This window comes from Phaenicophaeus curvirostris, chromosome 3 (assembly GCF_032191515.1).
Source record: "Phaenicophaeus curvirostris isolate KB17595 chromosome 3, BPBGC_Pcur_1.0, whole genome shotgun sequence".
NCBI classification, from domain to species: Eukaryota; Metazoa; Chordata; class Aves; order Cuculiformes; family Cuculidae; genus Phaenicophaeus; species Phaenicophaeus curvirostris.
Genome location: NC_091394.1, coordinates 75887306 through 75903759, shown reverse-complemented (window position 1 = coordinate 75903759; position 16454 = coordinate 75887306). Strand labels below are relative to the sequence as shown.

The window sequence follows — 16454 nt, the reverse complement described above, 5'->3', positions numbered from 1 at the left end:
CAGTTTTGAGAAAAATCCATAGGAAAACAGGCTGCAATGTTTCCTCTGATTGTGGAATTATTCTATTTAATTTCAGCTTGTCTTACAAACCAAGCTGATCATATGTTATCTTGTTTACCCAGTTAGGGAGATGATATTCTAACTGAAAAAATCTGAATAATCAAAGAGACTATGGAAGACAAAGCTTTGAGCTTTTCCTATTGAAAAGGAGCCCGCTTTCATGTTAAAAGCTTCCTGTTTGTAGGAGGGACTCTTGCTCTTAGATCTTCCCTTCAAAAGCCAAACTGCTTCCTAAAACAACTTGCTTTGCTTTCAGCACCTTTGCTTCCGGGGCACTTCTAACTTATTTTATATCTCATGCATTATTCAGTGTTCTCAGGACCAGTGGGAGTATTACAAACTTTTTATAATAATTAGAAATTTATAATAATTTATAAAGTTTATAATATAAACTATCTATAACTTGAAGTACAAACTATTTATAATTAAACCTTATCACAACTTACTTCTGCAAGTTCTTTTGTCTGGATTTAAAATGAACCCTTGGTGGCATCTACAGTAATAGGAGTCCTCAGTGTTAACACATTCATGCTGGCAACCTTGGTTATCCAAAGCACAGTAGTCTACAACTGAAAAAGAACAAGACCAACATTAGAAAAACAAAATTGCAACTATTATGCATAGATGTTATGATACTAATTACACACAGGATCTAAAAAAATGGAAAAGCTGACATAATTTCTGTCCTGAAGAGTCTTTCTGCAAAAGGTAGGGCATTTTCAATACGAGCAGGTAAATAAGAATTGATATGGGTTCTGGATGATTTCTCCTACACTTTAAATATTTAACAGCTTGCGGATTGTCAGGAGCCTTCTCAAGACGTCTTCTCAGATCTGGAATTCATGCCTCAGTCAGTAAGTCTGTCCAGATGTTCACACTGTAGACCAGGGCGTAGCAAAGTTTGTTTGATTTAGTTCTGTCTTCTGTCTCTCCAGTCCCAAGCCTGGAATTGCTCTACTTTTCCTTAGTTCCCTCCCAGCTGTATTAGTTTTCAAGAGCTGTTCCCATAGCCTGAGTATACAGGAGACCCATGGCAGTATCTTCTACACCAAAGACTGCCACTTTTCATTCGTTCCCTCTAATATGCTCCAGATTTATCCTGTACAAAGCAGCTGCAGCTATGAAGCCTGAGAGTATAGTTGCAGCTATTCACCACTGATAATTTGGTTATGTAATGCCTTTTGTATGAGGGAAATAAAATATCATAGCTAGTCCAGTCACTTATTTCATGAATCTGGTCATTTATTACACAAAACTCGATTTACAAGATAGAATGCCAAAGGATAATAACATAATGTTTTAAAGTTTACTCAAGCCCATTTGAAAGTGCAAAACAAGTTAAATGATTGGGGTGGCTTTTTTTCACTTCTTTGCAGGTTAAGCTGTTCCTTTATAAAAAACAACCTTAGAAGAAATTAAAGATAAGTCTCAAAACAGGTGTTCTGTCCCGAGGCCCACATTAGGCAAGTTTACCTGATTCTTTCTGCAGAAGACAGTTATGTGCTCAGCTTCACATAAACATTTAATGAGACAGGATTCTGTTCTTTGCCAACTGAGTAATTTTTTTCATTACTTTATTCTGCTGAGCCTCCTGAACTGCTTGAAGATGCAGTAATTTGTTTTAACAAAACCAGTTCCTTCTTCAATAGCCCTGCCTTTGCAAATCACATGATACTCAGGTGTGCTAAGATATTTGGTCTAGGTCATCTAATTAGGAAAACGTATAATCCATTTAGAAACTTTGAAAGAGCTTCTTTTAACCCTTCAGAATATTCATGTGGAATTAATTAAATTAGACAATTTACTGGCTACTGTGTGAGATCATTTTCCTGGCAAGTGCCTTAGTGTTTCCAGACTGAATAGCTTCATATAAAAACATATTTACTGAATATATCTTTCAAGGATATAATGTGTCATACAATTAGTCAGCTTTCCTCTTAAATTAATTCTAACTACATACACATTTTCAAATGTTTTAAAATACACATTAATAAATAAGTAGGGCAAAGAGTATATAATTTTTTTGTACCTAGCATCATACCTGGGAAATAGCCCATATGGATTCCTCCATAAAGTCACCTCCTCTTCTGCCTTTAAACACTAATGAAACGTATTTATACCACAATACACATAACTGCCCGACTAATGAATATAAGGTTGAGATTGGAATGGAACGGAACGGAATGGGATGGGATAGAATTGTTCCAGTTGGAAGGGACGCGCAATGATCATCTAGTCCAACTGCCTGACCAGTTCAAGGCTGACCAAAAGATAAAGCATATTGTTAAGGGCACTGCCCAAATGCTTTGTGAATACTGACAGGCTTGTCGCATCGACCACTTCTATAGGAAGCTTGTTCCAATGTTTGAATCACTTTCTTAGTAAAGATCTCCTTCCTAATGTCCAGTCTAAGCCTCCTCTGGCACAGCTTTGAACTATTCCCGTGCATCCTATTCCTGGATACCAGGGAGAAAAGATCAGCACCTCCCTCTCTGCTTCCCATCTTCAGGAAGCTGAAGACAGCCATAAGATTGCCTCTCAGCCTCCTTTTCTCCAAACTAGACAAAATTGCTCCTTTTCTCCAAACTGCTCCTCAGGACATTCCTTCCAGCTCTTTCATCAGCCTTATTGTTTGAGAGACAACTAAACAGGTCTTAGAATGTTTTATTATCAACAACTGAGCAACTATGACTCTAAGCATTTTCAGGTTACAGTCTCTTGTGGTAGAAACTGTGCCTTCTAATGACTGTGCTGCTGATAAGGTACTGTGGACAGAAAGGAAATAAACCCAAGGAAATAAATAACTAATTTTTTTCCAGGCATGCTCTGCTCCATTTATAGCCTTCTGGAGACCTCTTACTCACAGACGTAGGTCTGTTGGCCTAGAAGAATAATGAACATATCCATTTAAATAACGCCTTTCCACTAACATAATTAAGAAGTGAGAATGTTCTCTTCACAGTTGCTTTTGGAGAGAAGTATTATTCCCTTTTCTCAACAATTTTTCATATACAAATTGTCCTAGTTCCAGGTAGGCTTAGCCCTGCAAATTGACACTAATAATTGACCCACAAAATAATTTCACTTTTAGCTTTCTATTTGATTTCAGTAGTTCTTGCTTAGAAGGGAAACTTGTCAAGAGCACCCCATTCAGCAAGTTGGTAAATTATCCATGGAGTTAAATCTTCCTGAAAAGACTGAGAAAAGTTATTACCCTATTTTTTATATTGAAGTACTGTAATCCTTTAGTTGGTGTGCAGAAAACATACACAGTTTGTGTAAAAGCAAAGTAGAATAATATTTTCCTAGATTCTTTAAGTTTTATTATTTTCATATTTCTGTATTGAGTCATGAGACGTACAGTGGGATATGAGCACTTCGAGATTGCACAGTTTTTAATGTTAGGGCATGCCAATTTGAATAAGAAACATTTTTAAAGGATAAATTAATGACTTGTTTAGTGAGTAAGCAATTAATACAGTTGTCATCTCCCCATCTTTGTTCCACTCTTTTTCTTGCTAGGAATTAGTTGGTAAGTAATGAGAGCCATCTTTTACTTCCAGTTAACAGTTCTGTACTCTGAGTGCTTGCATTGCCCTCTGTGAACTGTGGACAGCATGGGTCACCTTACTCTTGTAATGTTGGTTTAATCCTATGAGTTTTTTAATAGGTTATTCAGGCTTAGGGGAATGAAGTAAGTTTAGGATGGAAGGTAGAAGAAAAGGGTAGGAAGAAAAGGTGACAGAATAAGTAAAGGCATAAGGAGCATGAAAAATAACATGGGGGAAAAGCAGAGCAGACTCACAGAAGATTCATAAAAACCTAGAAAGCAGTCCAAAAAATCTAGCAGTGCCAGGACTGCAGAGAGGTGCCAGCAGCCAAAAGAATGCCAGAAGAAGAGGTCCCAAGCCCAACAGCTGCAGCAATTCAGACACAGTCTAGCACCAGTGCCAGGAAAGAGAGGACAGCATGTCCAGCAACACCAAAAAGGTGGAGAGACTGAGTGCCCAGAAGCATGATGAAGAAAAAATGGCTCACTACCACCAAGCTTTAACTGACAGGATTTTGTTCATGTGAAAGGAAAGCAGTTATCATGAAAAGCTGTTCAAAAAGGCAAAGTGATAATGCTTGGCCAGCCATGGTTAACACTGAGCAGACAGCTTCAAATACAGTTTATTCTGCAAATTTCTTCATAAACTGTGTTGCAAACACTTTGAGTGTTTGGCTCTTTGAATGGATACATTGTGAGCTGCTGGATATGAAATTTTATTTAATTATTGCCATTTAGGTAACTGGCCAACATAGGCATCAATAAAGCAGTTAGTATTGCCTCTGATCCTTAACCAGAGAAGTTAGCCCATCAGAAAGGAGGAAGAGAACTTAATAAATCTGCCTATGAAAGGAGTTTTCTGCACATTCTCATTTACTTTTGCTGGAGTTAAAATTTTAGAAGTCTTAGAGAGAAACTTTTGGCTCTTTAAGAGAACCATTATATCCATGTACTGCTGAAATGCTCTCTTCATTCTCTGGATGAAGAGAGCAAACTTAATGAAGTCACTGCTTTTTGCAAAATTGTCGTCATACTCAGTGGTCCAATACACAAAAAAATGAGACTAACCTATAGCTCAGGAGCAAAGAATGGTAGGGGAGAGACAAAGAGACAGTTATAGAACATGTTCTAACCTGTCACAAGTGAGGTTATTGGATGAATTTCTGTGGAGTATTAGCTGTAGAAATTTGAGCCACACCTAACAGCCCTCCTTGCCTAAATTGTCATCATTAGCTGCATTTTCAAAACAATTAAACTCCAGAAAGCAGGTTCTTAAAATGGTATTAACGGCCAAATTATGTTGAGGATTAACTGTGTTGATAAATTCAAACACTCATACTGAGATCGTGAAGCTACAAGTAAGGGAAACTTCTTGGAAGTTTCTGAAGAATAAGTACAGAGTGAATGTTCTTCACAACTACATTTTATTCTAGGTCTAAAGTAACTCAGGCCCTCATTTGTGTGTCCCATGTGAAACTACATGCAGAAAGTTCAATTCCATGTCATCTATCTCCTCAAAATATGATTATCAAGAAGTTCAACAAGGCCAAGTGCAAGGTCCTGCACCTGGGTCAGGGCAACCTCAAACACAAATACAGGCTGGGCAGGGAAGGGATTGAGAATAGCCTTGAACAGACGGACTCCAGGGTGCTGGTTGATGAAAAGCTTGACATGAGCTAGCAATGTGTACATGCAGCCCAGAAGATCAACCGTATCCTGAGCTGCATCAATAGAAGTGTAACAGTAGTTCGAGGGAGGTGACTTTGCTTCTCTACTCCACTCTTGCAAGACCTCACCTGGAGTACTGTGGTCAGTTCTGGGGCCATCCACATAAGAAAGACACAGAACCATTGGAGTGAGTCCAGAGGAGGGCCACAAAGGCAGTAAGAGAGCTGTAGCAGCTCTCCTACAAAGACAAACTGAGAGAGTTGGGGTTGTACGGCCTGGAGAAGACTCCTGGTAGACCTTTTAGCTGCCTTCCAGTACCTAAAGAGGGCCTACAAGAAAGTTAGAGAGCAAATTTTTACAAGGGCGTGTAGTGATAGGATGAGGCGGGATGGCTTTAAAATGAAAAGGGTAGATTTAGATTAGATATAAAGAAGAAATTCTTCACCTTGAGAGTGATGAGGCACTGGAACAGATTGTCCAGAGAATTTATGGATGTCCCATCCCTGGAAGCATTCAAGGCCAGGTTGGATGAGACTTTGAGCAACCTGGTCTAGGGGAAGGTGTCCCTGTCCATGGCAGAGGGGTTTGAACTAGATAATCTTTAAGATCCCTTCCAACACAAACCATTCTATGATTCTATGATCCTGCAAAGTAACAGCTCTTTGATGGTAATAAGAGACAAATTATATTATGTTAGAATTGTTTAAAATAATATGAGATAATAAGCTGTTGAACAAAACCTTGTGGTGGCCTGTTGCATATTTACCAAGGGGCCAAGGAATCACTTGGATTCACTTCCACAGACTTCAGCATGTGTTTGAAATTAACCATGCATTTAAGTACTTGCCTGAACAAAATACCTATACAAATAAGGTGAATTTTTCCTTAAGGACTCACTAGGGTTTTTTTGTGGTAGATACCAGAAGACAATATTTTCCCAAAATGTAGCATGGGATGAAAAGTTTATAAGAAGGCTAACAGGCTTGTGAAGAAGATTATCCTAAATGCATTTACTGTGCAAAGAGGGAAGAAGAGTGAGATATTTAAATGGTAAGAGAGAGGGAAGTATGTTTTGTGTTAAAAAATTACAATACTCTATTTCCACATTCACTCTTTACAGTCATAATCCTTAGAGCTGACATTTGCTTCTTTATGGCCCATAGTGAAAATTAAAGACACTTAGTGGTTCTTAGGGTGGGCTAAATTTTCCTTAAAGTCATCTTCCCAAAGAGTGTTTGAAATCCCTCCTAGCATGAGCATAAAACCAAGTGAGAAATGCCAGGAAATTGTCTACTTTCAAATTTTTCCTTCTGTATAACTTCTGTCTGAAGAGGAGCTACCAAGTTTGTCTGGCTTTGTTTGTTTTTTCATGGCCACATATATTATGAGAGTACATTGCTGGCCACCTACATGGATCTAGAATAAAACATGTGGTGTGTTGTTTCACAATGCAAAATTAGCGGGAACAAGTTTCCCAAGTCACTACTCATTACCAGTAAACACCTATGAACATGCCAATATGAGTTCTTCCTTGTCTACTCTTCATACAGGAAAAGAGAGCTTCCCATTATTGTCTGGCTAAACCGGATATTAATTTACATTGAATGTCCCTTTGGTTTGTGTCAATAGATAAATGAGAATTGTTAAACTGATACTCACCAATGCAATTCTTTCCATTTGCATCAAGCTCATATCCTTCATAACACTGACAGACGTAAGACCCAGGAGTGTTCACACAAATCTGCTCACAGGCATGTTTCTCCACAGCACAAAGGTCCTGAGCTACAAAAGATAATTGTATGAATATGAAATTCTTTGACCTTCTATAATGCATAGGTAAGCTACAGATCAAAAATAAATTTCAGGAAGCTGTGAACAGGTCTTTAGAGATCAGCTCACTTAAACATAAATCATGTGTTCAGCCAAACAGTGAAAGTCTTATGCCAGCAGGAACAATCTCTCAAATCTGAGGAGTTCATTCCTTCAGCTGAAGGCAACGACTATTGATGGGCCTATGGCGCCTGGTAGAGTTGCTTGACTGTATGTTTCTCTAAAAAGTTTGAAGGGCATTTTTCGATTATTTTTAGAAAAAAAGGTGTGTTTATTTATGTACTTTTTTTTTCTTTTGTGCACAACCCTCCTAGAAAAATGATAATGAGGCCAGAAAGGGAAAGAAAACACACCAAAAGACCTGGAGAGATCAAATTTCTGACTTTCATAATTTTTCACTTCTGTGAAAAACACCATAAACCTTCCCAAGCAAAAGAACTCATTAGAAAAATTACTACCACAAGTGAGGTCAGTTGAGCACGTGGCCAAATGAAGCACATCAGGCTTTCTTTTCAGAAGACTAAAGCATTATGAGAACCTGAAGTTTACCTCATGAAATCTCTGGAAAGCAGAGTACTTTGTGTTGCTCAGGATCAAGCCCAAATACTGCTCAACACATAATAATTGTTTACAGCCACAAAAAAAATGCTTTAGGAACATGTTTGAGGAAATTAGCCAAGCAAATACAAACTTTCTTTTATAGCTGTCTGCTTCATATCAATGGCATGATGAATAGCATAAACAGTTGTTTAACTCCAGTATAAACACCCACAAATAGATAATTTTCCAACTTATTTCAGCTACATTTCCACTTCTGTACTATTTTGTATATTAATGCAAGATTTGAACATCTCTAGAGAAGAATAGAAGAGATGAAGTTAAACAAATACATTGTCAAGAGTGAAGAACAGACATTATCTGACACAACCCGTACTCTCTAGAAAATTAAGACTAGAGTGCATAAAAAGAGAATACTTTACAAGGATGCAAAACCCTCTTAATGAAAGAAATGTAAGAATATTTCAAGTTAAACAATAGAACATTTTCCCCCTGTTTTGTTCTGTAAGAGAGCAGAGTTGCTGCCCTCCCCTTGGAAAACAACAAATCTCAGCTATGGTAGGTTTTTCTTCCTTCAGTGTAAGGAAATAATTCTTTATCCAAACCTTAGATAAATACAATTGGTTTATGCTGCTCACATATTGCATTAAACATAAACACGATGAAGATTTATTTACTTAGAGGTCAAGTGAGAAACATTTTATCTCTGTGCACTTGTGGACAATCAGCAGCCAATGAAGGTAACTAACATGGTCATAGACTGTGGGTTTTTCTATTGACATGCTTCCCCTTACCCCAAGAAACAAGCTGTCCAGTTTGTCCAGGCTTGCTCTGCCTTCCTCGTGAATTCTGTTACTTCTCTGAGGAGTTTTTAAACATAATGGTCTGACCTCATCTAGACTGCTACAGCAACATCTCTCTCATTCACCAATGATTTGCACCATCCTACCACATTTAAAGCCAGTTTGATAGCAATCAATATTAGATTTCACACACTAATTGCTAAAACTAGATTATAGTTTGGTGATGTAGAAAAAAAATCAATTAGAAGTAGGCTTCAAACACATTGAAAGACTTATCTCCCTTTCACATTTAGCTAACTGCAACCTAGTACCATCTGATTGATGATCAAAGCAAGTACACAGTCAAGCAAATCATGTGAGACATGCAAGCGGGAAAAACTAATATAAGACTGAGTCATAGCTAAAAAAAAGTAAAGCAATGCAGCAATGGGCTTTGAAAAATGGTAGATAAGGAATACACTGAGGGATACTGTGCATGGGTCACCAGTAGGAAAACTGCACAATCCCAAAACTCTCTTGCAATTTAATCTGTAATTTGAAGCAGTGCAATGCCCAGAAGCTGAGCTTCTGGCTGATAAAAACTATGGAAAGGTGACACAATAAAAATGAAGACACAGTAATGAAACAATTTTTCTAACTTGTAATGAAATTGTTTTTTAATTGAGTCAAAAAAATTCCAGTTGTCAAAATTGAAGTTAGGAGTGAGGATGGAGGAAATGTGTGAGAGGACAGAGAAAAAAAAGATAAAATTTTAATTTAATATAATTTGCAGAAAATTGAAAGCAAAGGGATCTTTCTTAAACATGAGGAGGGTTTAAAAGAAAGGTTTAAAGGATACAAAAGTTTTAAATAAAAATAAATTCAAGAGGAACACAATGAAAATAATAGGTTAGAAAATATTATTGAAATGTGACTACATAGTTGGAGACATAATTTGGGATTCTAAGTACCCTCTTTCTGAAAAGCTATAGCAAATATGCAAAATGAAGAAAACAGGCTGTGTAAAAACTGTTCTTGTCACTATTCTTGTCTTGTCTCAGCTGCTAATCCACATAATAATTAGGAAATATTCTAGATTGCATTGAATTTTTTTGCATCTTATTGACTGAACAAAAACGTGAATGAAGCGTTAAATTTGTTCCATTTAACACAAAACATTCCCCTATAATTCACACACACGCATATGACATATGTCTACATTGAGCGAAGGATGCTGGTGAGAAGGACTAGAAAACAGATTCCTAAAAGTAACTCATCCCATAGCCCGACAGCCTAGAAGGAGGCCAGCTCAAAAGCAGTTTCCTGCTGTAGCCCGAAGGGCCTGAAGACGCTTCCATGCAGCAGCAAGAATGCTCAAATCACTCCAGTGCTCACATTCTTTTGTTCCCATTCCTATTTACTGAGGTTCTGACTGAAACCATGTGTTCAACTTCACATGTAAGGACTCTTAATTCCCAAGCTGCAGAGTCGTTTCAGATACTGACATACTCTTGCTGTTTCAGCAGTCATTAAGGATATTTGATCTAAAATACAACACTAAGCAAGAGAAATTAAGAACTCTCTAACCCCAAGCTACCTGATTGTTTTACAGCTCTCTCCAGAGATGTGGAACATATGAATTCAAACACAAGAATAGGATTTTAGCCTGCGTCCTTCACCTTAGTTCTAAATCATTAGATTAGCCTGGAGAAGAGGAGGCTGAGGGGAGACCTCATTGCTCTCTATAACGACCTCAAAGGAGGTTGTAGAGAGGAGGGTGCTGGCCTCTTCTCCCAAGTGACAGGGGACAGGACAAGAGGGAATGGCCTCAAGCTCCGCCAGGGGAGGTTTAGGCTGGACATTAGGAAAAAATTCTTCACAGAAAGGGTCATTGGGCACTGGAACAGGCTGCCCAGGGAGGTGGTTGAGTGACCTTCCCTGGAGGTGTTTAAGGCACGGGTGGACGAGGTGCTAAGGGGCATGGTTTAGTGTTTGATAGGAATGGTTGGACTCGATGATCCGGTGGGTCTCTTCCAACCTGGTGATTCTATGATTCTATGATTCTATGATTCATTGATTGTGAGGAGTACATCCTATGCTCTTACCATCACTGTCTCCTACAGCTTTTTGAAAAGACGTTTATCAACGTTTTTCTTCTGGCTAAAATCAGCTTGGCAAGTTTCAGCTGAATCCATGCACTGCCATGGGATAAGAAGCTGCATTTTTAGCAAGTACATTTTCCACAAATAATTAAAAATATTATTACATGTTTTCTTTAAAATAATGGTGGATACAGAAACAAATTTGGCACACCCATCTAATGTAGTCTGCTGTTAATTACTAGGAAGTATGTTAAAATGGACAAAGGAAATACTGTTTTAAAAGATCATAATTCAAGTGAAATACAGTTTGTAATTATAAATTATAAGCTAATTACTTAAAGCTGAAAAAAATCAACCCTTTTAAAGAAGGAAATGAGAGCATAAGTAAGAATTTTGAAACAACTCTTCGAACAATTGCAAACCTTTAGACTTCAAGCAGCAGTTAGGAAGAGCTTTTGAGAATGGCAAATTATTTCATAGTTCTCTACTATAGGGTTTATTGCCCCTTTCTGTACTATTTAGTACTGGTTGCTATCTCGACAAGTTACTAAAGTACTTGGATTCACTTAATGTGAGACGATAATACAGTTCTTTCTTTGATTGTTGCTCCATTGTTGAACTAATTACACCAATAAAATTCAAATGCTTTTGTAGTTGTAGTGTACATCTGCAGAGCTGTGTATAAAAATTAGCTTGATGTATTCCAGAAAGGTTTGTAAGAACTTCATTTAGACAAAAAAAGAAAAAGAACTACAACTTCATCTTTTCAGATTCCTTTGAGTGATTACTGTTAATTATATACTAATCTCAGTCCTTCTTTAAGAGCCCAAGAAAAATTGTATGTGATGTCAAGCACTTTTTGGGAGCATGAAAGAGAAAACTTAAGAAAGACGACATACTGCTGCACGTCTTCTGGTCAGCATTCAGAATGTATCCTTGTTTACATCTGCATTCATAGGAGCCAGGGGTGTTTATGCAGAAGTGATCACAGCGATGCTCAACTGTACTGCACACATGGGGCACTGAAACAAAAAAATGGTAAGAAGTTATTAACTGTTGGTCTTACTTGTAGTCACAATTTAAAAAAAAATTGTAAGAAGTTTTACTGATGTAATTAGTTTTTGTTGATAATGAAGACAAAAGTGGAAACTTAAGCCTGTAAGACTGTAAAAAACCCTTAACGAACAGTACTATGTATTTAATCATAAAAAAGTAGGAATTTTCTGTCTAGTTCATACTAGTGGCATGCTTTTGAACACAAAATTACATGTAGAATGGAGATACGAAGAAAATAGAAATACACAATAGAATATCTGGAAACTAATTATTTGGTGGTTGCAAGAAGACAACGAAGCAAAGCTGTTCAAATTGAGAAAATAAATGGACTGCAAGTACAAACTGTTCTAGAGGACATTCAATTCCTTGAAAGAAAAAAATCACCACATAGCACAGTACTAAAGAATGACTTGATGAAGACTCCTGCTCGCTTAGTTATTAATGTTGAGGAATGTACAAGCAATACATAGAATCATAGAATCACAGAATCACAGAATAACTAGGTTGGAAGAGACCCACTGGATCATCAAGTCCAACCATTCCTAATTCCTATCCTATCCTAATTCCTATCCTATCCTAATTCCTATCCCAATTCCTAATTCCTATCCTATCCTAATTCCTATCCACTAAACCATGCCCCTTAGCACCTCGTCCACCCATGCCTTAAACACCTCCAGGGAATTTCATTAAACAGAAATTTTCAGAGACAGAAACATTGCTCATAATATGTTCATTAACATAACCTCCCTGATAAAATAAAAAAGCCTGAAGCATAGAGTCAGGTCTCTAAAATAAGCAGCTTCCTCCTTCAACTAACTGTACTTTATCCTCATTAATGTTGGAACCATGCTTATACTCATCATGCCCCTCCTCATGAAACTGAGGCCACGCATCTCCACAATTGAGTAAGGAGGAGCTGAGATGAGCAACACACCAGAGTATAAATCCTTCTGAGTCTATTTTTAATCTGTTTGTGTTTTATGTCTGTAATATCTTCAAGCAGTAAAATGCAACAGACTGTGCAAGGAAAAAAGAAAATGAACAACCTGCCCATTCTGTTAAATTCATTGTTGAATTATTTTTCTCCAGACCACTATTTGGAAATTGAGAAATCTACTCCTTGATGTTTTCTTAGCACCACAGCATTGCTTGTATGTAATTTCTATAATATATATGTGAACTACTTCTTAAAGAACATTGTGTGGAAAATAATCTAATTTGCTCAACAACAATTAGGGACAGATTGTGCTAGGCTGATAAAACTCAAAATTGGAAAAGTCAAAAATGGAATAGATATTAACAGTAATCTTCTTCTAGCAGCCACAACAGAAGCCTGTAAAAATAACACGTGGTATGTGTGGTACTTGTGGGAAAAAAAAATGTGGGTTTGAGATACATACTATGTATCTAGTGTTTGGAATGCTTACCAGAGTTACGCATTTATTACCAATATATAAACCACCACAATTCCCAAGCCTCTTAATCAGCTTTTCAGATCTCATAATTTTTATCCATAATAAAACTTCTCGAGTACTTCTATTTATGTGAATACAGAACTGCTTGGTCTTCTTGTCTTTGTCATTCTGAAAATGAAATTTATGACCTTTGACACTTTTGAAACAGATTTTTCCTCCTGGCTATATTTCACTAGCTTTCAATGTCAGATAGAGTTTGTTATGACCAAAGAACCACTTTCAAATATGAAAAATGAAAAACATTCATTTCAGTAGTTGTATCAGAAAATCTTACCATATCCTAATGCTATAGAATGTGAATCAATTAAACATTACTTCAAAACCAGTCAGTCCTCCCATATCAAAAGAACATAAGGTTGTAAGACAGAGCACTAAAATTGAAAAAAAAAAGAAAAAAGAAAAAAGAAAAAAAGCAGTATTCAATGACAGGTGTCCCAATAACTAAGTCCCTTCTACAAATACATTGTTACCACCTGTTACCACTCTTCCTATGTAGCTGCATGTATAATTTTTTTGAAAGTGTCTCCATCTCAACCTGTCCCAGCCATTTCAAAGACAGTGGCATTCTAGTCATCAGTCGGATTTCTGTGGTGAAGGAGGCTGCTGTCTGTATGATTTCTCCAATGTCATTTGTTGCAGGAGGTTTTTTGTTGATGCAGCCAGAGGCTGAAGTAGTAGAAAGGGTGTTTTCATAGCTAAGGAATATAAATGTGAGCCTTTTAAATTAGATATTACCTCTATGTCATGGAGTCCTTATTTGACTTTAGGCAAGCCAGTAATATCAGTATTTTCAAGCATCAACCTTCACACTGCATGTGTTCAGCTAGAGACACCTGAATCTGGATTTGCAAGAACGCAGGGGTCTCTCAGCGGCAAGTGAAGGCTGTAGAGCTATGACCAGTTTGTTATATTAGTCTAAAAATGCTGAATGCTGAGAAAAGGAGGCAGCAGCAGTCCTTGTCACCTCAATACTCCAACTGCACGAGGGGTGGTTTCATTGAGGATCACACGTATTTGGATTAAAAGTAAGTTATGAAACTCTAATACATTTACTGGACACTGTCTGGTCAGAAAAAAAAATGAGTAAGTGGTATTTGTACTGGATTTGTTTCTAAATTGCAATTAAAAATCCAGTAAGATTAAGTTTTGAAGTGTTTGCTGTTAATTTCACTTAAACTCTCAATCTATGTTTAGTTTACTCTTTCTTGGTTTTTAAATGCATGTTACTACGCCAGCTAGTAATACAGCAAGGAAGAAAGAGAGAAAAATTATTATCTGATGAATGTCTGTGATGGTGTTTTATGCTGATGCAGTTCAGCTGGAGCCCTGTTGCTCTTTGAAACAATTTTGGTAAACTCCAAGTAAGGAAAATTCTCCAGACTATCCTGACAATAAGCCTCTGTTCTTTTCTGGCAAAATCATCTTTTGAGATAAGTGAGCATTCAATCTCACCACGCATTTTTTTCTGGACTCTGCTGAAAATGTCTTGGCTTAATGCCAAATCTGTATGAAAATCTTTTAGATTTACCTCAGCAAAAACTAAAAAAGGAAATTATATTAAGTACACAGATTAGTATAAGATGATTTATGTATGCCGTGATATCTTTAAAAGGAAATTTCTTATCAGAGAATTACAGATGGAAGTGACTTCTCTGTTATAAATTAATACCTATTAAAATATTATTTATTTTATTGTATGAAAGAACAATGCCATCATAATGGTTTTTCTTAACTTTCTGTATTTAAAATGGATGGAATAGAAACACTGCCATGTCCCTGCATCTCACTTCCAGTCACAAGGCATCTGTATATATAATTGGTTGCATAGAATTAACACATAAGATTTGGAAGAGGAATCCATGAACTCGACAGAATTATTTAAATAACCAAAAGACCGTTTATCACTTTGAAGTTTCCATACTAAGGGAGATCACTTTTAAAATCAATGGATCAAACAATTTGTCTAATATTCAAATAGCAGAAGGTTGTCAATTTATTGTCAATTTATTTATTTATTATTATATACCCAAAACATATAATGTTAATGTCTAATGTTTTTTTGTGTGCTTTGTTTTCATTTATGTATTCAAATCTATAGATAAAAAATCTTACCACAAAGTTTAGTCTGGAAGGCAGAGGTCAATGTTTCAATCTGACTGAAATTAGCAACCAGAAACACATGCTCTTCGTGTGGTTCACTCCCAATAGTCTTCAGTGTGTTCATATCTACTCTTCCCACTCCAATGGCAAAAATCAGGATACCCGAGTTACGAGCTTTAGCAGCAATCTCTGCTACTGGATCCTGAGGTCTCCCATCTGTCACTATCATGATAATTCGGGGTACATTTTGCTTCAGAGGTCGAGCTCCTTCTGACTCTGAAAATGCGATGTTTACTGCATACTGAAGAGCCAGTCCAGTCATGGTGCCGGTTGCCAGGTGCATCATCCTCTTCACTGCTCTTTCAATATCCTGCTTCCTCCTAAATGTCTGCAGTGAGAACTCATGTTTGACTGTGCTACCATACTGAATCAAACCTACTCGGGTGGCATCAGGACTAATGTCCAGAAACTGCAAGATGGTTAAAATGAACTCCTTCACTTTTTCAAAGTCGTAAGGACGTACGCTGCGAGAGCTGTCAATGATGAAGACAAGGTCCAGACGTGTGTTGTTGCAAGTGTTTTCTGAAAGGAAAAATGCAAACAAAAATACTTGAGAATTTCAAAATGCAAATTGGTTTAGGTTGACCTGACATCTCAAACATGCTGTATAAACAAACACCCTGAGAAGTGCTGGGAAAATACAGGAAAAATAGGAGGTGCCAGAACTGAAGTTAGTTAAGCAACATAAATTTGGCCTCCAGTAAATAACAGATGCTGACTGTTACGTGATCAGGGTTTTTTTTGTGTGTGTGTGTGTATGTGTGTGTGTCTGATATCTGTGCCCAAAATGGCTAATAGCAGAGGAATGGGTAGGCACTTACACTGTACCCTGTTTTGTCTTTGTTGTTGAGATTTTGACCTCATAACCTATGCAGGATTTAAACCCACTCTGAATCGCATTGTCACTATTTGAGTGGGGGGCACTGGGATACTTTCTGTGATGGTGTCTGAGAATTTAGAAATCTAATACTCTGATTGGGCAGGGTGATATCTGTTAATTGCAGTGACCATTACGAGATGTGAAAGGACTGATTTTTCAGGGAACTTGGCATTAAACAACACTTCACATGTAAAAAGTACAGCTCCCAATGACATCAACTGCAGCTGTGACTGCTCAGCACTTCTGCAAATCAAACATCATGATTTCAAATGCACAACTAATGGCCATCTGGAAAACATCTCATCTATTGGACTAGCTCTGCATCACATGGAA

The 16454-nt window shown here is 37.3% G+C and overlaps 1 protein-coding gene across 3 annotated transcripts in view; it reads right to left on the bottom strand.

Moving 5' to 3' along the window:
* The window catches only part of MATN2 (matrilin 2), a 74344-nt gene that overhangs the window by 34431 nt on the left and 23459 nt on the right, over window positions 1-16454 (bottom strand). For all 3 annotated transcript variants that reach the window (XM_069854416.1, XM_069854417.1, XM_069854418.1), the window contains exons 3-6: window positions 15194-15763; window positions 11450-11572; window positions 6938-7060; window positions 507-629 (exon numbers count right to left, since the gene is read on the bottom strand). In XM_069854416.1, coding sequence (XP_069710517.1) covers window positions 507-629; window positions 6938-7060; window positions 11450-11572; window positions 15194-15763 — 939 coding nt within the window. The remainder of the gene's footprint in view (window positions 1-506; window positions 630-6937; window positions 7061-11449; window positions 11573-15193; window positions 15764-16454) is intronic.